Source organism: Hyperolius riggenbachi, chromosome 3 (assembly GCF_040937935.1).
Source record: "Hyperolius riggenbachi isolate aHypRig1 chromosome 3, aHypRig1.pri, whole genome shotgun sequence".
Taxonomy (NCBI): Eukaryota; Metazoa; Chordata; class Amphibia; order Anura; family Hyperoliidae; genus Hyperolius; species Hyperolius riggenbachi.
This window is the reverse complement of record NC_090648.1, coordinates 212,470,291-212,493,306: the sequence shown is the minus strand read 5'-3', so window position 1 is coordinate 212,493,306 and position 23,016 is coordinate 212,470,291. Positions and strand designations below refer to the sequence as shown.

The 23,016-nt window shown below is 45.0% G+C and overlaps 1 protein-coding gene across 4 annotated transcripts in view; it reads right to left on the bottom strand.

Annotated features, from left to right (window-relative positions):
- The window catches only part of ZNF609 (zinc finger protein 609), a 124,876-nt gene that overhangs the window by 7,197 nt on the left and 94,663 nt on the right, over positions 1 to 23,016 (bottom strand). For 3 of the 4 annotated variants that reach the window (XM_068275664.1, XM_068275666.1, XM_068275667.1), the window contains 4 exons: positions 20,556 to 22,989; positions 9,190 to 9,559; positions 3,773 to 3,948; positions 2,104 to 2,338 (listed from right to left, as the gene is read on the bottom strand). In XM_068275664.1, the coding sequence (XP_068131765.1) occupies positions 2,104 to 2,338; positions 3,773 to 3,948; positions 9,190 to 9,559; positions 20,556 to 22,989 (3,215 nt within the window). The remainder of the gene's footprint in view (positions 1 to 2,103; positions 2,339 to 3,772; positions 3,949 to 9,189; positions 9,560 to 20,555; positions 22,990 to 23,016) is intronic. The other variant, XM_068275665.1, reaches the window with a different exon arrangement.

Here is a 23,016-nt window from a genome sequence, read left to right as displayed (position 1 = left end):
TGCTGAGTGCCAGAACTAAAAGTGAGGCGCTGCAGGGGACCAGAGGATCTGCCATCTTCTGCAGCACATTACAGAGTACATAGTCATGTCACTGACTGTCCTTAGAGGAGCACACAATCTAATCCTACCATAGTCATAGTGTAATGTCCCACCATATTATTATTATGTATTTATATAGCACTGACATCTCCTGCAGCACATTACAGAGTACATAGTCCTGTCACTGACTGTCCTCAGAGGAGCTCATAATCTAATCCTGTCATAGTCTAATGCCCTACCATATTATTATTATGTATTTATATAGTATGGACATCATGTTTCTTTTATCGGGAAACAAGCCTTCTCGGTTCAGGTGGGCTGTTTCACATGAGCCGTATGCAGTAATCACCTGCTCCAGCTACAGTATGTTTCTTTCCTCCCGAAATTCACAAGAAGTTCCCTAAAAAGCCTGCTACTGACTCCGCCCCTGACTCCGCCCCCTGTCCGTCCAAAATTTGGGCTGTCCAGATTTTTTGACCATTTTGTCCAGGAAAAATGAGAAATTGGGTTGGCAACCCTGCTGTGTGTGTGTGTAGTATGTATGTGTGCTGACTGTGTGTGTATGTAGTATGTATGTGTGTGTGTGAGTATGTATGTGTGTGTAAATTGCCTGTGTTCTCATTATCCTCTGCCACCCTCAGTCAGCACCCTCACATGTCCCTCACCACTTATCACCCTGTGCCAGCCTCAGCCAGCACCCTCACATGTCCCTCACCACTTATCACCCTGTGCCAGCCTCAGCCAGCACCCTCACATGTCCCTCACCACCTATTTTCCTGTACCAGCCTCACCCAGCACCCTCATTCTCTCAAGCATGTGTGTGTGTGAGTTTGCCCGCGCATTAGCCGGGGGTACTTTGCAGAGATGGAGTAGCAATAAGGGGTACTTGGTTTAAAAAAGTTGAGAAACACTGCTCTATAGGACCCAGAGCCTTCCCTCTCCTTGGGCAAGTATCTGTCTCATTTTTTTTAAATGCGGTTCCTATTCACTTTAAAGAGACTCTGAAGTCTCCAAAAATTCAGCTTTTTATTGCAAAAAGCTGTTCAACATTATTGCCCTAACTGCGGCTGAAATCTAACTAAATCCCCCCAAACTCCCCGGGGCACACTGCGGGGATCGTTTCCGTGAGAGGCAGAGCTTTCAGCTGCAGCTCTGCCTCTACACGCGTCTATCAGCGTGTATCTCCGCCTCTGCCCGCCCCAGTCTCTCAGTCTTCCTTCACTGAGAGAAGCGGCGGAGAGGCGGAGTTACACGCTGATAGACGCGCATGGAGGCAGAGCTGCAGCTGAAAGCTCTGCCTCCCACGGAAGCGCACGGGGCAGCAAAATCCACAACCAAGAAAGTCGTGCATTTTTGCGAGGGGAGTTTGGGGGGGATTTAGTTACATTTCAGCCGCGGGGATCCAGCGTTTTAGTTAGGGCAATATGTTGAACAGCTTTTTGCAATAAAAAGCTGTATTTTCGGAGACTTCAGTGTTTCTTTAACTGCTACACAGTGTTTCATGCATATGAATAGAAAGATAAAGAACAGTTCTTGTTTGTAGCAAGCAGCCTTTTTCTTGCATGCAATGAGCAATGTCTTGCCCACTTGTAAAGACATTTATGTATTTATTAATAATAAAAACTGATCACAGTGCAATATATGCATTTTGCCTTGCAAAATATCTGGATAGCGTTTATAAAGATGGAAAGAGCACATCCTGCACAGTTAATCATTTTTTATAGCAATAAAGGTCTGACCTAGCACACTGCAAGCAAAGAATTGCCACCTTTAAAGCAGAAGCTAGTCATTTTGCATTCATCTAAGTTTCCATAGAAAGCTTTGAGTTCAGCCCTGAGGACATCTTTACTATTTGTGTGCATCCTCCTATTACAGCCACTTTCAGAGTTAGAAGGTAAACTATCATCACATGATGCAGCGTGACTGATAATACAACATAATTCTTGCTCCATCATCTATAGTGGAAATGATGTTCCATGCTACAGTTTGCAAGCAGTGACAGCGACAAACAGGTTGTTTTTTTTGCTTGCAAAGAATCATCAAGGAAAGTATAGCATGCATTACCTGCACCATATGGAAGCTGATACTGGCCAGGCAACAGCGAGTAGCCAAGATGATGGTGGTGATGATGCGTGGACATTAAACGTTGGGAAGGAGAAGTCCGAGGCCTCTCAGAACTCCTGTCACTGACTCCTCGGTCCGGTGCACCCATACTGCTGCAGCCACCTGCACCTGCTGAAGAAGCACCTGGAACACTGCAGCCACCTCGGTCTCGCTCCTGGGGAGATTTATCCATAATCTGTATATATATATAGGAAAGAAGTATACACTATAATATACAACATGCACTACACATAAAAAAAATCAATGCATTATGATATATTCATATTCCAGTATGCTGCATGGTTGTCTGGCTAATTTTCTGTATAGCGTTGTCTAGTTTCAGGCTCCAAAGCAAAACGTGATAAACACCAACATATTCTTCAGTTATAAACTCAAAATCCCTTACAGAGGAAAACCCGAACTAATCCTGCCAACATACAAAAGGTGGTTTCCATTTACATTTGGTACCAGTAAACAGAACACCGAATCACTCCGCAAGACTACTGCTCACTAAACCATATAGCGTTTTGTTTCTGCTGCTTTGAAAGTCTGTGTATGTCCGCAGCAGCATGCTCATGTTAAAAAGGGAAATAAACTTTTTTTCTATGTTTTCCCACAGGAGAGGTTATCTCATCTCCATTTCAGCATTTAGACACTGAAAATAATAAAAATGTAGGTAAAAAAGGTACAACAAATTAATTCTACACAACTTATTCTAATTGTATTTTGCGGACCATAAGACGCACCTAGGTTTAGAAGACAAAAAACAGTGGGAAAAACAAACAAACAAACAAACAAACTACACCTGGTACGTCCATGATGCAGGGGAATCTTGTGGATATCTCTCCCCCCCCCCCCCCCCCGATTATTATGTCCCCTTTATACCTTTAATGTCTCCCGTGTGTCGCCCCCCCCCCCCCCCCCCGCGTTCTCATCCAAGCCCAGTTTCCTCTTAAATGCACCCGGGTTCTCCTATGTGTCCCCTGTGTCCTCTTACATGCCCTCTTTTGTCCTCTTATGTGCCCCCGTTTTCTTGTATGCTCACTTGTGTCCTCTTATGTGCCCCCGTGACATTACCTCTTAGGGCCCCGCTGTGTGCAGTATACCCTTCTGTCCCCCCTCGTAATCTGCTGATGCGTCCCCGTCCCTGTGTGTCTTCCCATGGAACTGGTGGGCAGTGTGCACGCTGTAGCTTACAGAAACATGAACGGATATGTGAAGCGGTAAGCCGCCAGGTGGTCCGTGCTTGCAGCCGGAGCTCTCTCTCTTGCTTCACTTCCGCATTGGTGACGTATGTGGAAGTGAAGGGAGAGAGAGCTTCGGCTGTCCCTCGCTGCAGTTTCGCTGAGCTTCAGGGTCCCGCTGTCAGCCCCGTATTAGATTGCTGACCTGCAGGCTTCTGCATATGCGTACCTCTCGCGGTCCCATTGTCGCAATTGTGAGAGGCGCCCATCTGTGCATAAGCCGACGGGTTTGCAATCCATAACGGGGACAGTAGTGGAATCCTGGGTAACACTTCCTTCACCTGGGATTTTCTTTTAAGAATGCTACACATTTAAAAAAATATTCCAAGGTATGTAACCTTACCAGCACAAATATTAAAAAAAGAAGAAGTCAGAAGTACACTAACCGTAGGAGATTTGCTTTTGTAATGACTGGCATGTTGTTGTAAAATATCAAGAGCTTTAGATTCTGATGTGGGTTTACAGCCGACGCTGGGACTGGCTCGAGATTTCTCAGATTCTTCACTTGCAGAAACTTTGTTGCCGTATGGTGAAAAAGGATAACTAGAGGAGAGGTAAGAGCCTGAATATGGAAAAAGAAAAAGATTATCAACATCTTTAAGTTGAACAACAAATCCAAAGGCTCTTCATGGTTTGAGATATATCACCCAGAGTTTTTTTCCAGCCTGGTGGCATGAAAAAGTAGGCGGGTGGGGCGTGATGAAAAAAAGCAGGACTGACATTTCTCTGTGCAGCTCAGCTTACAGCATTGGAGGAGGTAAGCGATGGCAGCTGAGTGCTCACCAAAACTAGCCGGGTGGAGTACCCCGCTAAAAGAGCCTGGGGAAAACTCTGTCACCTAATATAAAAATCATAATATTTCCTCAGATTTGATTAATGAATGAGATTTTCACAATCAAATTGTACAGAAAACCACACAATATGTGGAGAAAGTTGTGTGAATTTATTCTATGGTCAATTGGAATGCTAAATTTTGATGAACAGAATATTGGATTTTACAGTCATATCTGGAGAGTGTAGTGCCATAATAAACCTATTTATGGTAGCACTCAATTATTCCCTTCAAATTACTTAAAATCCCATAAATCTGATGCAATGATCGCATCTGAGGAAAATAATGTACCGTTGATGGGCACCTTAGAAAGAAACTCCGACCAAGAATTGAACTTTATCCCAATCTGTAGCTGATACCCCCTTTTACATAAGAAATCTATTCCTTTTCACAAACAGACCATCAGGGGGCGCTGTATGACTGATATTGTGGTGAAACCCCTCCCACAAGAAACTGAGGACCCTGGTGCTCCTGGCAGTTTTCTGTCTGTGAACCTTGTTACATTGTGGGAAATGGCTGTTTACAGCTGTTTCCAACTGCCAAAAAAGCAAGCAGCAGCTACATCCCCTTCCAACAGTAAAAATGTCACCATGTAATAAATGTCAGAATGTAAATCAGGGATTTAAAAGATTTTACAATGGGCAAACAATGACTAAATCATATATACATAATTATTGTAAAAATGAAGCACTTTTTTTTAATTACTTTATTTTCACTGGAGTTCATTTTAATGCTCTTACCACTGTTTGGGGCCAGTTTTACAAAAGGGCTATTTAAAGAGGAATGTTAGAAATCCTGTTTGCGTTAGTCCTCACAGCTGCTCAGCAGAGAATTAGACTCAGTTGCTAGGAGCATGTAGGAAGTTCTTTTTATCACATCAGCAATATGACGATTATTTATCTGGGTTGCATAGGATAGGCAAGTTAATAAGGATAGTCAATACATTTCTGATATACCGTAAATGCTCTCCACAAAGCATTCATTAGTCACATCCCATTGTAGGTGAGCTGTGGGTGGATTATAGGCATTAATCTTCCTACTCCTAAAAATAACTTTTAGATGTCCCGCAATTTTATGTTAGGTTGAAAAAAAGTACATTGTTTTGTCCCAGCTCAGTGAAAGAGTCCCGGTTCTCAGAGTGCTTAAATAGATAAACTACTAGTGAAACTAAGCCCGTTTAAAAACGGGCTAGGTCTTCATTACGCATGCGTCCGCCGCGCACGCCAACCCGTCCGCCCACCCCTTGGCCGTGCGGCTCACGTCACTCCCCCTCACTGTCTCTGAGTCCCTGCACATGCAGAGCGCAGATGGGACACTCACAGGGACACGGGACAGAGGGACAGTAGGGTTTTATTATATAGGATTTACTAATTTTTTTTTCCTATCCACTGCTCTCAGAAGCCCAGCTCTCTGCCAGGAAAGTACTGTATGGCTGTAAATCCTTATCAGTGAGGGATGCTATAGTCTGGCTGGGTCGTGACTGGAGAGAAACGGTCAGTTGCATAGCTGAATATTAACTATTTCAGGCAGAGGATAAAGAAAAGCAACTCCACATGTTTATTGGTGTGCTAGGCATCTATTTCATGTCAAATATCACTTAATTTTCCCTTTAAAAGTGGACCTGAACTCTTGCGCAGGACAGAAGGAAAACAGAGAGAATGCACCCTGGATGTATTTAGAGAGTTTGGCCTGTCTAATTCCCCCTCATCTGTGACTAAATCACCACCGTAATTTCATCTTTCAGCTGTGTCAGCTCAGTAATCACCTCTGAAATGGCAGAGCAGCTAATGTGTAAACAGAAGATGTTAACAATATGTCTGCTTCCATGAAAGCAGGTAACAGACACACTCCAGATGTATTGCAGGATTTGTATCAACTGTAAAAGAAATGTTTTTCTTTAAAGTAAACCAGATATGTCAAAGTGTAAAGATTTGATACTTGCTTCCTCCAGCCCCATAATCGAGAGTCCCACTTTGCCCTCCACTCTCAGTCTCATAGGCGCAGTCAGGGCCGGATTTAGGCCATGGCCTAGGGCACCACATGAGCAAGGGCACCAAAGCAGCAGGCTAAACTGTTGCAGCATTTACAAGCTTGCAAATGCTGCAATGAAGGGAGATCGGGCTAGCGCCTGACCGTGGTACTCTGCTGCTAGACGCCTGTGCAGCAGCTATCTTGCTCTCTATGCACGTTTGCATTGTGGCCGGCGGCTATGGACTTGGGCAGCATTGGAGACGGAAAGGAAGAGGAAGCTTCTGCACTGTAGTTGAGTGGAGAAATGAGTGACACTGATGGCTGCTGCAGTGTGAAGGTGAGCTGGCTACCTATACTGAAAGGGGGTGGGAAAAGGAGGGATTAAGGGGAGTCATCTGGCTACCTATACTGGAGGGAAAGGGGGAGGGGTCATCTTGCTACCTATACTGAAGGGGGACGGCTGGTGACAGTGGCCTAGGGCGGTAAAGAGTACAAATCCGGCCCTGGGCGAAGTCGCATCAGTCTGTTTCTATTGCGGATGCGCGAGAGGTTAGGGCATGCGCAGTAGACCCAGACTGGAACTGACTGAGCCACTGACCGGGGCTGATTGTGGTTGAACAGCAGATTGCGGGAGGACGGCGTGGGACTCAGACAAGCTTATGGGGCTAGAGGAAGCCCTGGGTAAGTATCACATCTTTAACTTTAAAGGTTATTATGTTGTTGCGTATCTTGTAGATGAGAGAATAAGTTCTAAATTCAAGTTCGCTTTAACAGAAATTACGCATTGTTCATTGGATCATACTTTTGACGCAAGACTCTCAAGTCATACCAGACACCACTGACCTCAGTTTGAAATGACTTAAAGTGGATCCGAGATAAACTTTTACTCATTGCATAGTTGTGTTCCTTTCATATAGTTTATAGGGGATTCCTCAAGCCAAATACTTTTTTGTTTTGTTTTAATACTCTAATTCCCTATAAACTAAACAAGCCACGCCCACAGCTTTTCCCAGTGCCTTGGCACTTAGTCCCAGGTAGCACGGGCTTATGGGAGCTCAGTCTGGGCAGGTGGAGGTTACTAGTCATTGATTTCAGAGGCAGAGGGGAGGAGGGAGGAGGAGAGGGGCCTGAATTTACACACAAGCAAGCTGATGGCATCTCCAGCCCTCAGCCTGTGACAAACCGAACATGGCTGCCCTCGTATTAAAGCAATAAATAATCATAAACTTTTGAAGCTGTTTGCAGCTAGATTTGCTGTGTAAACTATCTAAACTTTAGATAAGATATATAGACAAGTTACTTGTTATAATTACTTTTTCATCTCGGATCCGCTTTAAAGTGACATTAGATTTAGTCTTAGAAATTGACGCCTTAATCAGACTGAAATTAGCTCTTATCTAGAGTTCCAGCATGGAACTCTAGAGTCCACTGGAGCAAGGTGCAGCCTGATACCAGTTTGCTAACAGCCATATTCTCTTCTGAAGTGATTATTTTATTAGACTGAATATTTATCTACAGGGGACCTCTGTATAATTTATATTTTTGATGAAACGATGGTTCTGAACAAATAAGGGTTTACAAGGACCTGTAGTCAAAATAACATAATGACTTCATGCATAAATGATTTAGTCAGTGTTTGCCCATTGTAAAATATTTCCTCTCTCTGATTTACATTCTGAAATGTATCACAGGTGGCAATATCCTTAGTACTGGCATGTGATCTCTACTGGATGTTCTTTTACTAAGAGTTTTAAACCCAGTAAAATAGATCTCTTCTCTCCCAGAATGCTCTAGGTGGTCTGCATGGTTAACAGCATAGGTTGGACAGGAATATAAAGCTATAAGAAGTGTTTCTGATGCAGAAAATATGATATTTAAAGTAAAAGTAGGTATCCTGAATAATGTACTGCCATTACTCTATGTTCTTTCCGTTCCTCTTTAACCGGTCACTATTTTGGGATGTGGGAGAATTCATAATATCCAGTGCAAGCACTAGAACAACTTACAATCTCTATGCAGACAGGACCTGAACTCCTGCACATGACAGAAGGAAAACAGAGAAATACACCCTGTATGTATTTAGAGTTTTGCTGGTTTAATCCCCCCTCATTTGGCTAATCACAAGTTGTAATTTGAGCTCTCCCATGTCACATGCCACGGCAGAGAATGCAGATAAGCTCATTTGAAAGCACAGGATGTTAACAATATGTCTGCTTCAATGAAAGATTTATTTAGGATTTATATCAGCTGTACCAAAAAGTTTTTTTTTGTTTAAAGATTATTATACTGTTGCGTATCTTTTAGAGCAGAGGACCTTCTGAGTTCAGGTCCGCTTTAATTAATGTACAGCTGCATTACTGCAAATGGACACAAGAGGGCACTTCTTCCCTCACATCAGCTGCTCTAATATCACTCATGTGGTTTTTCAGCTAGAAAATGATTCATTGCATAAGGAGAACTAATTCAAATTCTTATGAATAACATCCTAATAAGCCTCCCTTTACATCACTAAACAGCTATTTCAAATGCATTCAAAATGCACTGGTATCCGCCTATTCGGAATTATTTTACATAAGCAAGAGTGACAATGCCTTTTCATAAACAGGAAGCACTTCAAATTGCTCAACTAAAATGCTATAAATGGTCCCCTCAATCCAGCTATTCTATCAGCAGTTATAATGCACAATAGTATAAAAGGTTTTTATAAAATATAAAATTAAGTGCAACAATTCCATAAAAAAAATAAATAAAGCTCTGAGTATCAAAATGTGCAACATTAATAAATATGCCTTTGAGATATATTCTGAACGGGGTTCTTCCTGATTATGTAGCCAAAGGGTCAATTTCCACTGTGTATGTGTATCTTGCAAAACGTGATGCCAGCACAGCTGTGACGCGAAACGCATCTTAATCCTTCTAACCATACCCTCCACAAGTATAGGGAATTCAGATGTGTTTAAATGTAAATATGAATTTAGGTGTGCATATTTATGTCCTGACCTGGATAGTTCTGCATCATGACTGCTGGCATTCCACGGTAGCTTGGATGGCTGGGGTCATACGCTTGACTGTAAGTGTAACCATGCATGTATGGGATATAGGACTGGTGCTGCGTAAGGGGGGAAGACACAGGAACATGGGTACTAGTGCGAGGGTCCTTGGGCAGTACACGGAGGTCCTCTGTTTGTGGTCCCTTCACTTCCACACCAACTCCTTCTTTGCTGTCCTCTTTAGAGGAAGACTCCTTGCTGCGGCTTCGTTCTTCCTTGATTTTTCGATCTCTTTCTTCCTTCCACCTTTCATCATCAGCTTTTAGTACTTCTGTGTACTTGGGGTAGACATAGGACCACATACGCGAGTCTGGCTCTTGCTGTTGGAGAAAATGCAAAGGGGTTAGATTTTGATGAAAAAAAAATCTATATAAAGAAAAAAGCATATCCATTATTACATGCTATCCACTAAACTGTTCTGGCAAACTCATTTTTTCAGACAAATGTTTCTAAAGGGCAACCATACACACCCACTATAAAGTGCTATAAAATTATATGGCACTGCCAGTAGAATCACCAGAACTCTGAAAGGAGCCCATGTGAACTGAGAAGGATATGGAGGTTGCTATATTTATTTCCTTTCAAATAATACCAGTTGCCTGGCATCCTGCTGATCTCTTTGGCTGCAGTTGTGTCTAAAGGACGGTAAACGTTTGATTTTTCCGAACAATTTGTTGTTCAAACCGGTCGTTTGAACGACAGTTGGACATGTGTATGTTTGATCGTTAGACTGATAGCAGCAGTTTTGAATGATCCGCTCAGTGGATCCGTGGACTAACTGTCGTTCAAACTACAGTTAGGTCCATACATGTGTACAAACGACTTGTTGTTTGAAAGTCTATTTGTTTGACACTATAGGCGCGTACACACACACCATACTTTAGCAAACGGCGGGTCCATCAGACCCTCTCGCTGGGCGGACGTTCTGCCGACAGTAGGACGTGTGTACAGTCTGTCGGCAGACTGATATAGACTTTTTCTGACAGATCCGCTGAGCGATCCGTATCTGACAGATCCGTATGGCGCGTGGACGCGCCTTAATAGACATTCAAACAACAAGTCGTTTGATCAGTCATTTAATCTAATCCATTGTTCTATCCAGTCCATTGTCCATTATCAAGTTGGTTAAACGACATGTAAATTAGGATATCAAATGACTTGTTGGTCAGTGTGTACCTGATGTCTGAACTTCAAGTCATTTAAAACGACCGGTTTAAATGGCAATCAGGCGTAAAGTTGGAAGTGTGTACGCACCTTAAGTAACAAACCTGAAACAAGCATTTAGATAACCCAGTCAAAAAATACTTAATTGACATACTTGTTCAGGGTCTATAGGTGCGTACACACGCACTACTAAATGCAACGACGGGTCCGCCGGACCCTCCCGCTGGGCGGTCTTTAGCCGACAGTATCAGTGGATCGTTCAGAAACAGCCTTATCAGTCCACCGACAGCGCATACCCACGCACTACTGTCGGCTGAACGTCCGCCCAGCGGGAGGGGCCGGCAGATCCGTCGTTGCCGGCGGTAGTGCGTGTGTACGCTTCTTATGGCTAAAAGGATTAGAGGAAGAGGATCAGCAGGATAGCCAGACAATTTGCATTGTTTGAAAGGAAATTAATGTCAGCCCCCCAATATCCCTCTCACTTAAGGTGGCCATACACTTCTAGATTTGCAGTAGATTCGATCATCAGATTGATTTCTGTCAGATACCTGTCAAGTCGAATCTCACAGGAATCTATCTGATGTGTGCCACACACTAGGAACAGATTTCCAATAGATTTCAGAGTGAAATCTATTAAAAATTGATCTAAATGCATTATTGCACCATTAGAGCCAATGCAACAGATCGACCTAGATTTTCCATCCTGTTAGATAGATCAAATTGATCTAAATCAATAGCAATTTGGCTGATTTGAAAGAATCTATTTCCGATCGATCAATCGATTCTATAAAATCGATCGATCGATGCCTAAAATCAACCAGCATATGAACTCCTTAAAGAGACACTGAAGCGAAAAAATATATATGATATAATGAATTGGTTGTGTACTATGAATAATTACTAGAAGATTAGCAGCAAAGAAAATATTCTCATATTTTTATTTTCAGGTATATAGTGTTTTTTCTAACATTGCATCATTCTCTAATATGTGCAGATTACACAACACTCATTCAAAATGATTCTTTCAGAGCAGTCTGTGAACTAATGACCTCTCCTCTGCCAGAGAAAAAGTAAATAGTTGAGATAATAAAAGTCAGATAACAGCCCTGTCCACGACTTTTGAAAGTCGTAGAAATGAATGGCTTTTTTGTAGGGATGGGACGAATCCACAATTTCTTCGAATCCGAATCCGGATCCGAATCTAAAAAGGTTCTCGAATATCTCGAACCTTTCGAATCCCGCATCTAACGAATCCTGCACATAAGAATTGTGCGATCCATGGAATAGTTGCCCGCACTATAGGTAGCTAGGTAAAGGTGTCTTCAGTATAGCTAGCAAGGTATAGGGGCCTTCACTATAGGTTGCAAGGTATAGTGGCCTTCAGTATAGGCCGCCGGGTATAGTGGCCTTCAGTATAGGCAGCAGGGTATAGTGGCCTTCAGTATAGGCAGCAGGGTATAGTGGCCTTCATTATAGGCAGCCGGGTATAGTGGCCTTCATTATAGGCAGCCGGGTATAGTGGCCTTCAGTATAGGCAGCAGGGTATAGGGGCCTTCACTATAGGTTGCAAGGTATAGTGGCCTTCAGTATAGGTAGCAGAGTATAGTGGCCTTCAGTATAGGCAGCAGGGTATAGGGGCCTTCAGTATAGGCAGCAGGGTATAGGGGCCTTCAGTATAGGTAGCAGAGTATAGGGGGCTTCAGTATAGGCAGCAGGGTATAGGGGCCTTCAGTATAGGCAGCAGGGTATAAGGGCCTTTAGTATAGGTAGCAGAGTATAGGGGGCTTCAGTATAGGCAGCAGGGTATAGGGGCCTTCAGTATAGGCAGCAGGGTATAGGGGCCTTTAGTATAGGTAGCAGAGTATAGGGGCCTTCAGTATAGGTAGCAGGGTATAGGGGCCTTCAGTATAGGTAGCAGGGTATAGGGGCCTTCAGTATAGGTAGCAGGCTATGGGGGTGCTTCAGTATAGGTAACAGGCTATGGGGGGCTTCAGTATAGGTAGCAGGCTATGGGGGTGCTTCAGTATAGGTAACAGGCTATGGGGGGCTTCAGTATAGGTAGCAGGCTATGGGGGGGCTTCAGTATAGGTAGCAGGCTATGGGGGGGCTTCAGTATAGGTAGCAGGCTATGGGGGGGCTTCAGTATAGGTAGCAGGCTATGGGGGGCTTCAGTATAGGTAGCAGGCTATGGGGGGCTTCAGTATGGGGGGCTTCAGCATAGTTAGCAGGCTATGGGGGGCTTTAATATAGGTAGCAGGCTATGGGGGGCTTCAGTATGGGGGGCTTCAGTATAGTTAGCAGGCTATGGGGGCTTTAGTATAGGTAACAGGCTATGGGGGCTTCAGTATAGGTAGCAGGCTATGGGGGGCTTTAGTATAGGTAAAAGGCTATGGGGGCTTCAGTATAGGTAGCAGGCTATGGGGGGCTTCAGTATAGGTAGCAGGCTATGGGGGGCTTCAGTTAGGGTGGCTTCAGCATAGTTAGCAGGCTATGGGGGGCTTTAGTATAGGTAGCAGGCTATGGGGGGCTTCAGTATAGATAGCAGGCTATGGGGGGCTTCAGTATAGGTAGCAGGCTATGGGGGGCTTTAGTATAGGTAGCAGGCTATGGGGGGCTTTAGTATAGGTAGCAGGCTATGGGGGGCTTCAGCATAGTTAGCAGGCTATGGGGGGCTTTAGTATAGGTAGCAGGCTATGGGGAGCTTTAGTATAGGTAGCAGGCTATGGGGGGCTTCAGTATGGGGGGCTTCAGTATAGGTAGCAGGCTATGGGGGCTTTAGTATAGGTAGCAGGTTATGGGGGCTTTAGTATAGGTAGCAGGTTATGGGGGGCTTCAGTATAGATAGCAGGCTATGGGGGGGCTTCAGTATAGATAGCAGGCTATGGGGTCTTTAGTATAGGTAGCAGGTTATGGGGGGCTTCAGTATAGATAGCAGGCTATGGGGGGCTTCAGTATAGGTAGCAGGCTATGGGGGGCTTTAGTATAGGTAGCAGGCTATGGGGGGCTTTAGTATAGGTAGCAGGCTATGGGGGGCTTCAGCATAGTTAGCAGGCTTTGGGGGGCTTTAGTATAGGTAGCAGGCTATGGGGAGCTTTAGTATAGGTAGCAGGCTATGGGGAGCTTCAGTATGGGGGGCTTCAGTATAGGTAGCAGGCTATGGGGGCTTTAGTATAGGTAGCAGGTTATGGGGGGCTTCAGTATAGGCAGCAGGGTATAGGGGCCTTTAGTATAGGTAGCAGAGTATAGGGGCCTTCAGTATAGGTAGCAGGGTATAGGGGCCTTCAGTATAGGCAGCAGGGTATAGGGGCCTTTAGTATAGGTAGCAGAGTATAGGGGCCTTCAGTATAGGTAGCAGGGTATAGGGGCCTTCAGTATAGGTAGCAGGGTATAGGGGCCTTCAGTATAGGTAGCAGGGTATAGGGGCCTTCAGTATAGGTAGCAGGCTATGGGGGTGCTTCAGTATAGGTAACAGGCTATGGGGGGCTTCAGTATAGGTAGCAGGCTATGGGGGTGCTTCAGTATAGGTAGCAGGCTATGGGGGGCTTCAGTATAGGTAGCAGGCTATGGGGGGCTTCAGTATGGGGGGCTTCAGTATAGTTAGCAGGCTATGGGGGCTTTAGTATAGGTAACAGGCTATGGGGGCTTCAGTATAGGTAGCAGGCTATGGGGGGCTTCAGTATGGGGGGCTTCAGTATAGGTAGCAGGCTATGGGGGGCTTCAGTATGGGGGGCTTCAGTATAGTTAGCAGGCTATGGGGGCTTTAGTATAGGTAACAGGCTATGGGGGCTTCAGTATAGGTAGCAGGCTATGGGGGGCTTCAGTATGGGGGGCTTCAGTATAGGTAGCAGGCTATGGGGGCTTTAGTATAGGTAGCAGGTTATGGGGGGCTTCAGTATAGATAGCAGGCTATGGGGGGGCTTCAGTATAGATAGCAGGCTATGGGGGCTTTAGTATAGGTAGCAGGTTATGGGGGGCTTCAGTATAGATAGCAGGCTATGGGGGGCTTCAGTATAGGTAGCAGGCTATGGGGGGCTTTAGTATAGGTAGCAGGCTACGGGGGGCTTTAGTATAGGTAGCAGGCTATGGGGGGCTTCAGCATAGTTAGCAGGCTTTGGGGGGCTTTAGTATAGGTAGCAGGCTATGGGGAGCTTTAGTATAGGTAGCAGGCTATGGGGGGCTTCAGTATGGGGGGCTTCAGTATAGGTAGCAGGCTATGGGGGCTTTAGTATAGGTAGCAGGTTATGGGGGGCTTCAGTATAGGCAGCAGGGTATAGGGGCCTTTAGTATAGGTAGCAGAGTATAGGGGCCTTCAGTATAGGTAGCAGGGTATAGGGGCCTTCAGTATAGGTAGCAGGGTATAGGGGCCTTCAGTATAGGTAGCAGGCTATGGGGGTGCTTCAGTATAGGTAACAGGCTATGGGGGGCTTCAGTATAGGTAGCAGGCTATGGGGGGCTTCAGTATGGGGGGCTTCAGTATAGTTAGCAGGCTATGGGGGCTTTAGTATAGGTAACAGGCTATGGGGGCTTCAGTATAGGTAGCAGGCTATGGGGGGCTTCAGTATAGGTAGCAGGCTATGGGAGGCTTCAGTTAGGGTGGCTTCAGCATAGTTAGCAGGCTATGGGGGGCTTTAGTATAGGTAGCAGGCTATGGGGGGCTTCAGTATAGATAGCAGGCTATGGGGGGCTTCAGTATAGGTAGCAGGCTATGGGGGGCTTTAGTATAGGTAGCAGGCTATGGGGGGCTTTAGTATAGGTAGCAGGCTATGGGGGGCTTCAGCATAGTTAGCAGGCTATGGGGGACTTTAGTATAGGTAGCAGGCTATGGGGAGCTTTAGTATAGGTAGCAGGCTATGGGGGGCTTCAGTATAGGTAGCAGGCTATGGGGGCTTTAGTATAGGTAGCAGGTTATGGGGGGCTTCAGTATAGATAGCAGGCTATGGAGGGCTTCAGTATAGATAGCAGGCTATGGGGGCTTTAGTATAGGTAGCAGGTTATGGGGGGCTTCAGTATAGATAGCAGGCTATGGGGGGCTTCAGTATAGGTAGCAGGCTATGGGGGGCTTTAGTATAGGTAGCAGGCTATGGGGGGCTTTAGTATAGGTAGCAGGCTATGGGGGGCTTCAGCATAGTTAGCAGGCTTTGGGGGGCTTTAGTATAGGTAGCAGGCTATGGGGAGCTTTAGTATAGGTAGCAGGCTATGGGGGGCTTCAGTATGGGGGGCTTCAGTATAGGTAGCAGGCTATGGAGGCTTTAGTATAGGTAGCAGGTTATGGGGGGCTTCAGTATAGATAGCAGGCTATGGGGGGCTTCAGTATAGATAGCAGGCTATGGGGGGCTTCAGTATGGGGGGCTTCAGTATAGGTAGCAGGCTATGGGGGCTTTAGTATAGGTAGCAGGTTATGGGGGGCTTCAGTATAGATAGCAGGCTATGGGGGGCTTCAGTATAGATAGCAGGCTATAGGGGCTTTAGTATAGGTAGCAGGTTATGGGGGGCTTCAGTATAGATAGCAGGCTATGGGGGGCTTCGTATGGGGGCTTCAGTATAGATAGCAGGCTATGGGGGCTTCTAACGGGTGGAACATATCCTCCTCCCTCCCCCCGCAGCCTCCTCCACTTGTCCCCCTGCATACATAAGGAGAAGCAGCCTCTCACCTCCAGCATCAGCGTGGAGCCCGGAGCGGCAGCCTTCTCCCTTTACTTCCTGGTTCCCCCTAGTGGCCACCTGACCGGCTCTTACTGATGACGCGTAGTAAGAGCCGGTCACTAGGGGGAATGAGAAAGTCTGTAGGAGGTCTGCCGCTCCGGGCTCCACGCTGGAGGTGAGAGGCTGCTTCCTCTTATTTATGCAGGCGGGCGAGCGGAGGCGGCTGCGGGGAGCGGGAGGAGGACAATTGCGAGCGGGGGGAAGCGGCGGATGCGCGGTGATGCAGCGTCGGGATTCGGCGGATTCGGCGAACGGAAAATGGCGTCGGGATTCGAGTCCACGAATCTCGAATATTTCCTAATATTCGAGGGATTTGTGGATTCGCCGGATTCGTCGTCCCATCCCTACTTTTTTGCATAGAGATAACAACTGGAGTTTCTTAACTCTTCCTGTACTGGAAACAATTAGACTGATGTATATGATCTTAATGTTTTATTTCTTAGCTGTACTACACATACAAATCATAATATCATAATTTTTTTTCCGCTTCAGTGTCTCTTTAAATATGTGCTTTAACTAAAGACTACCATACCAATATGTATGAGAGCATAATACATGCTTGTTTTCAAGCATTAGAGTATAGGCATAACATTTTATAATCTTTCTGCTCAAGGTAATAGGATCACATATCTATCTGTGTGCTATGCTCTCATTGGTACTGTATTATCTTGGTTATTTATACACAACATTAACAAATCTGAATTTGTAATTTTCTGACTTCTAAATATATTTCCTCACTTGTAAAAACAGGTTATTTGCTCAAGGGTAACACTTAATTGGGCTCTCTCTTTTTCTAAACTCAAAACCATCCTGAAATCCTCATCCAAAGTTCATCTACTGCACGGCACAAGACACAAAGCTGCTGATTCTATGCAGCCATAGAGTGCGTTGCTAAATAACTTTATGCTACAACAGTTTAACGGGTACAGTGGAGCACTCGTTAAGTTTAACGAATCGCTTGTTAAACTATTGTAGCATAAAGTTATTTAGCAGTGCACGCCATGGATGCATAGTTTGTGCAGGAGATTATAACACTCGCTGTTGTCATTAAGCTGCGCTGCTGTAGTAGCGCAGCTTAGTGAGTCAACCCCAAAAACTGTTAGTACTTACCTTCTACTGCTTACAAAAGAAGCCCTCATTCACGCTCTAGGGTTTATACATCAAATAGAATTACCACTGTGTGTTGCACTGCCAATAAATGCAACATAATCGTGCATACAAATGTACAGCCCATAGTTTTTAAACTGGCAGATTCACATATTTGCCTTGCAAAAATCCTGTTTTCCTGACACAAGGTGCTTGATTCATTATGTGGTGCTAACCTACTTAGGACGTCTAAAATCTTTAGACGTGCTAACCAGGGTGCTAAGTAGGTTAGCACCGGATTTCTCAATCAGATCGCGCGCTAAGTAACACGCGCAAAGTCCTATAGGCTTTAATGGGCACTTCACGTGGAGCGCCCTGCGCTCTGTGCATTGCGCGCGTAAAGTTTTATGCGCATAAAGTTTTGCGCGCGAAAAGCTCGTTTAGACGTGCTAAGGGGCTTTTCACAGGTGTGCTAACACCACTTTGTGAATCAAGCCCAAGGTCTGCTGTGCGTTTCTAGATACTGTGCACAGAAACGCATGCACACTATTGCAAAGGGCAGATCTATAAAATAATACGCACATTTTAACACGTTCAATGTGTGCTATGAAGTGATCACAGTCTGAACTCCCACTGTAATGCTGGGAATACACGGGTCGATCCGGCGGCCGATTAGCCGCCGGATCAAACCCAGCCGCGCCCCCGCGTATAGATTACCGCTCGTCACCGCCGGCGCTTCCTTATCAGCGCTCAATTCCCTGCCATTGTCCGCCAGCGGGGATCGAGCGGGCACGGGTCGAGCAGCATGATCGGGCCAGCTGAATTTATCAGCTGGCCGGATCAGCTGGTCGATACACGGTACAGAAACGTACCGTGTATCCCCAGCATTACAAATGTCTTTCATCCACACTGGTCAAATTTTCCTCCCTCTACATAAAGATGTGCATGCCTCTCCTTTCCTTAGAATTAGTGTTGATTAGAGATGAGATGCAAATAATACCAATTTACATGCAAATTTCATGCCACATGAAATTGGGCCAAAAAATAGACAAGAAGTGAATTTGATTGGCCCAATTCCAAGCTGCATATAATTGACTTGGAAGAAAAAATGATTTGCCTTTTTAGGCTATGTTCACGAATGTGATACATTCAGGCTACGTTCACAGATTAACGCGGATTGCCGCACAGCAGTGCACCACCATTAGCAAAGTTCACAGTGCGGTATAACGGCGTGCAGCACCTTAACACACTGCATGCTGTGCGTTACAGCAAGACGCGCTCTGTGAAGCATACTTTTCATTGACTGTATCCATCAAAACATGCGGATAACGTACTTTCCAGTTGCATTGCGTTCTTGCTATCACAGAGAGATGGAGAGCCCAACGCCCACTGCGGACCTAGCCAAAGTAATGTTGTCCTAAGTTGTGTTTGGGAGGATTCAGAACCAAATCCCTGAGATTCCTGTATAAAAGTTCTAAAGTACCAATAATAATGTGGATATTATGGACATAATCAGTGGGGCATGGAAAGAAACAAATAATGGCATACAGAAAGATCTCGTTTCAGGTCCAAATCCATCTGAGCATACATTTAGGCATCAACACCACAATGGATTTCTTCCTACATGCTACCTGCCTTTTGCTAACCCTTGAAACATAACCTAAAACCCTCTCTTCAGACAAGCATATAAAGCTATTTGTGTCATTCCAGAACCAGCACTGACTTATGCTGGGTACACACGTTACGATTTTTCACTCGATTTTCCCACCCGATTGTTTTTTCCACTCAATTCTGCGCTCGATTCTCTTATCTCCGCTCGTTTTTCTTATCTTTTTCCATTCATTTCTATGAGAAATCGAGCGCAGAATCAATCGGGAGTAATATCGGACATGAGGGAATTTATCAATCGGATGCATCTACCGTACGGAAAATCGTAACATGTGTACCCAGCATTACTTGCAAGGCAAGGCACACACCATTTACCTTGTATACATTTTACCAGCTCTGTGTAAAACTTGATTCTACCCATTATCCCCATGGAGTGTATGTAATGTAGCACAAGCCTTGCCATTTTTATGAGCTTCCTAAAAGGTGTGAAGCTTGTATAGAGTAGAGTGCTAGACTGTTTACATGGAGTACAAATTGTATGCCTGTATTGTGTATATACAGTCTGCATTATGTTAATTGTACAGAACGACAGAACAACATCTACAGTTACAGTATAAGCTCGTTATAGTAAACGCCAAGGGACCAGGAAAGTGGTTTTCTATAGCAGATATTGTCCTATAACTGGCCCAGCATGCCTTGGTACATTCTCTGCTGCAAAGGAGCAACTCTGTCCTCCGACTGGTAGTACAGTACAACACTTGCACATTTGGTGGCCTACAAGGTAAGTACACCTTAGGGCTGCATAGCCAGGCTGGACAATCACTAGTACAGTATCCAGGACTCCTTAAAAATTGGATCAGTCACTGAATAGAGGCAGCCAGTCGCTTCCTGTGAGTAGGTCCAATACCTCGGTGGGGGACTTGCAAAACTTTCTGCTCACACTTAAGCTAATCATGAAGCCTCTCTTCAAAATGCAGCCAGTCGTAATAAGCCACTAGCATCTGTAATGCAAGTGGCTCCGATACCTCCGCAGGTAGGACTTGGCACTCCTTACTTTTGCAGCGAGTAGGCCTGCTCTGATCTGCACTCCAAGTGAAAGTACTGCGCTCCGCATGCTGCCAGGAGCGTCATCACCAATAAGGGAAGAGATACCTGGGAGTGGGTACAATCTCATGGGAGGACCTTGACAATATTTTTAATTGGCGATTGCAAAGTGGAAGCAGTAACACTGCATCCTCTTGTTTAAATTCACATTATTCCTTATTGTCCCCAGACTGCTTATTTGTACAGTACTGTATATCTAGCGCCTGTGTAATTCTTCTTGTCTTACAAATGTTATCGTGCATCAACTCAGTTGCAGCTAGCCTGAGCCTGAAGAGAGCAGCTGACCATGGGTTTCACACTGACATATGACTGTTTACTATATCCAGAGTCACGTAGTGGCAAAAAAACATGTTTAATATTACAGAGGTTTTATTATATCAGAGTTTACTATAACAGGCATTGCTCCGATAGACTTCTAATGGAGATTGGCTGAGAATTAAAGAGGTAGTTTACTATACCTAAATGTTTACTATATCAGAGTTTATTATAACGAGATTATACTGTATTGGTAGATTATACTCTGTATGTATACTAACAGTAAGTCATTTAAATCTTTTTACAGTAGCATTTACATTAACACTGGACTATAGCAGTTACAAAACAGAACTATTACTCATGTTCAAAACAATAAAAAGATGAAACGGTTGTTACCTGTCTGTACCAAAGAACAGGATCCAGACCAGCTTGTCTGTTGCATTCACTAATAGGCTTGGATGTTTCAGCAGTTTCCTTTCCTGTATGTACTCCTTCTGATACTTTTGCCTTTAACCCCTCTGGCTGCTGCACTGGCAGTTTTGCGGAGTCCTCAGGCTTTGGAATAATGACAGATTTACCAGGGTCAGGCCCTGGCACTAGCTCCTTAGGCTTACTGGAAGAGGACTTCCCTAAATCTGTCAGGCTTGGAGCTTTCGTAAGAGTAGGGGGTACTGAAGACTTGTGCTTCCATTCTTCTTTCAGAGAAGACTCTCTGTCTCTCATGGCCATCTCTGCTTTTTTTTCTATGGTGCGTTGTTGTTGTTGCTGCTGCTGCTGCTGTTGCTGCTGCTGTTGTTCTAGGTTCTGCCTCTGTTTCTGATGCTCCTCATACTGCTGCCTATATGCTGGGTTAGTGCTAAGCAAGTGTGCATGATATCCCTGATCAGTATAGCCATAGGGTGGCACATAGGCATACTGATTGTAATAGAGTGACTGCATGTACATGTTAGGACGCTGTTGGATAACTGAAGGTTGTTGGCTACCGCTGCTAAGCTCTGGCTTTTTATCCTCTGGTGGCTCAACTTTCATTTTAACTTCAGTAACTTCAAGCTCTTCCTCTTTCTTGACTTTAAGTGGTTGACTTTCTGGTGTGGGTTGACCAGTGGGATTCATGGCACCAGGACTGGAATGTGCATAGTTAGGAGAATAATATGTTTCAAAGGTTTGGTAATATGATGATTCTTTGTTCTGAGGTTGTGGTGGAAAGAGAGACTTTTTGGCACTTTCCTTCACCATTTGCTCTGGATCCTTGACCTTTGTGCCCTCCAATTTACCCTCTCCATCCTCTCCTGCATCAGAAATGTCTGAGTAAGCTGGGCTGTTTGTTTTAGCTGAAGTTCCTTCTGCCCCATTTTGGGTAACAACGTGTAGTGGTGTCATAGGTTGACTGGGACTAGGGTTTTCCATGCGGTTTGAGGTACTCCCTCCTCCACCTATTGAAGGACTGGGTGCATTGTCTGTGAAGCTATATATTTTGTCAGCCTCAGCCTTTATGCTGGCTAGGCGGCTCTGGTGAGCATCAGAGCCATTGAGAAGTCCATCACTCTTATTTGAAGAATCACTGGCTGCCTCCCCATAAGGACTTTTCCCATCTTCAGGGCGACTTACTTTTATGGACGTTCCAGGACTTTCTTCATCCCTTTGCTCCTTCTTCTTTTTATCTTTTTTCTTTTTATCTCTAGTTGGTGTTAATGCTGGATTAATGCTAGATGGCTCCCCCAGTACTGTAGGTTTGGGTTGAATGGGCTTAAGCTGAGGACTGGTTGGCATAGTTTGCACAACTGTGGTGGCAAGACCTGCAGAGGATCCAGGACTTGAAGCAGTGAATGTGGTCGCCTGAATGGTGTACATCTGCTGTGGTACTATAGCAGGTGCAATGGGACGGGCAGGCTTTACACTTTTTGAAGAAGCCGATTTATCTTTATTGTTCCCATTCCCTTTCTTAATTGCATCCTTCTCCCCAGTCCGTTTGTCCTCAAATCCATCATTGCTTGTATCATCTGCTGCCATAGGACCTTCATCTGATCCATCATTAGAAAGTGCTCCAGGATCAGGGTCTCCTTCAGTACCCATTTTCTTTTTGCATACTACTTTACTTGCAAATTTGGAAGAAAGTGTAGGACTTTGAGGTTCTGTCAAACGAGCCTTTGGTGTGGCAGACCTGGCAGGGGAAAGAGAACCCTTTTGAGATGGAAAAGTACCATTGCAACCACCCATTTCAAGGTGAAGATGAGGCTCTTCACCACATTCACTATCTCCATCAGCCTCTGGCTTACTGTCATCATCTGTGTGTGCATGAGCCTGATGGTATTTCAGGCCATTAATGTGCTTGTATTTCTTGTTACAATTAGGATGTGGACAGTCTATTAAAATAGGTGAAGAACAATTTCGGTCCAGTGCAGTAGGTTCTACTTTGATGGTGGTTAATGGCATTGTCAGAGGTAAAGACCCAGAAACTGAGGCAGATGAAGATCCCATGGAATTTGTACGGGCACGTTTACTCCCTTTGGAATCTTCTGAGCTTGAAGTCAATTCCATGTCAGAAGGGGGTTTGCTTTTCCGCTTGTTAGCAGATGAAGGACTGGCTTTGATATCTTCTGATGTATTGCAAGGTGGTGGGCGATGCTCTCCTGAATTTTGGCTTCCTCTTCTACCTTTATTGTTGGCTGCAGCACGGGTCTTGCTGCTACTACTGCTGCTACTGCTTGCACATTTACCATCAGCAGCTGATGGGCCTTCAGTTATGGGTGTATTGCTACTTGGACGCATGCGTTTACCCCTCCCCCGTCCATTCCGCATCTCCAAGTCACTGGTGGGAGAGTCGCAGAATCTGGAGGGGGAAGGGACAAAAAGAGGA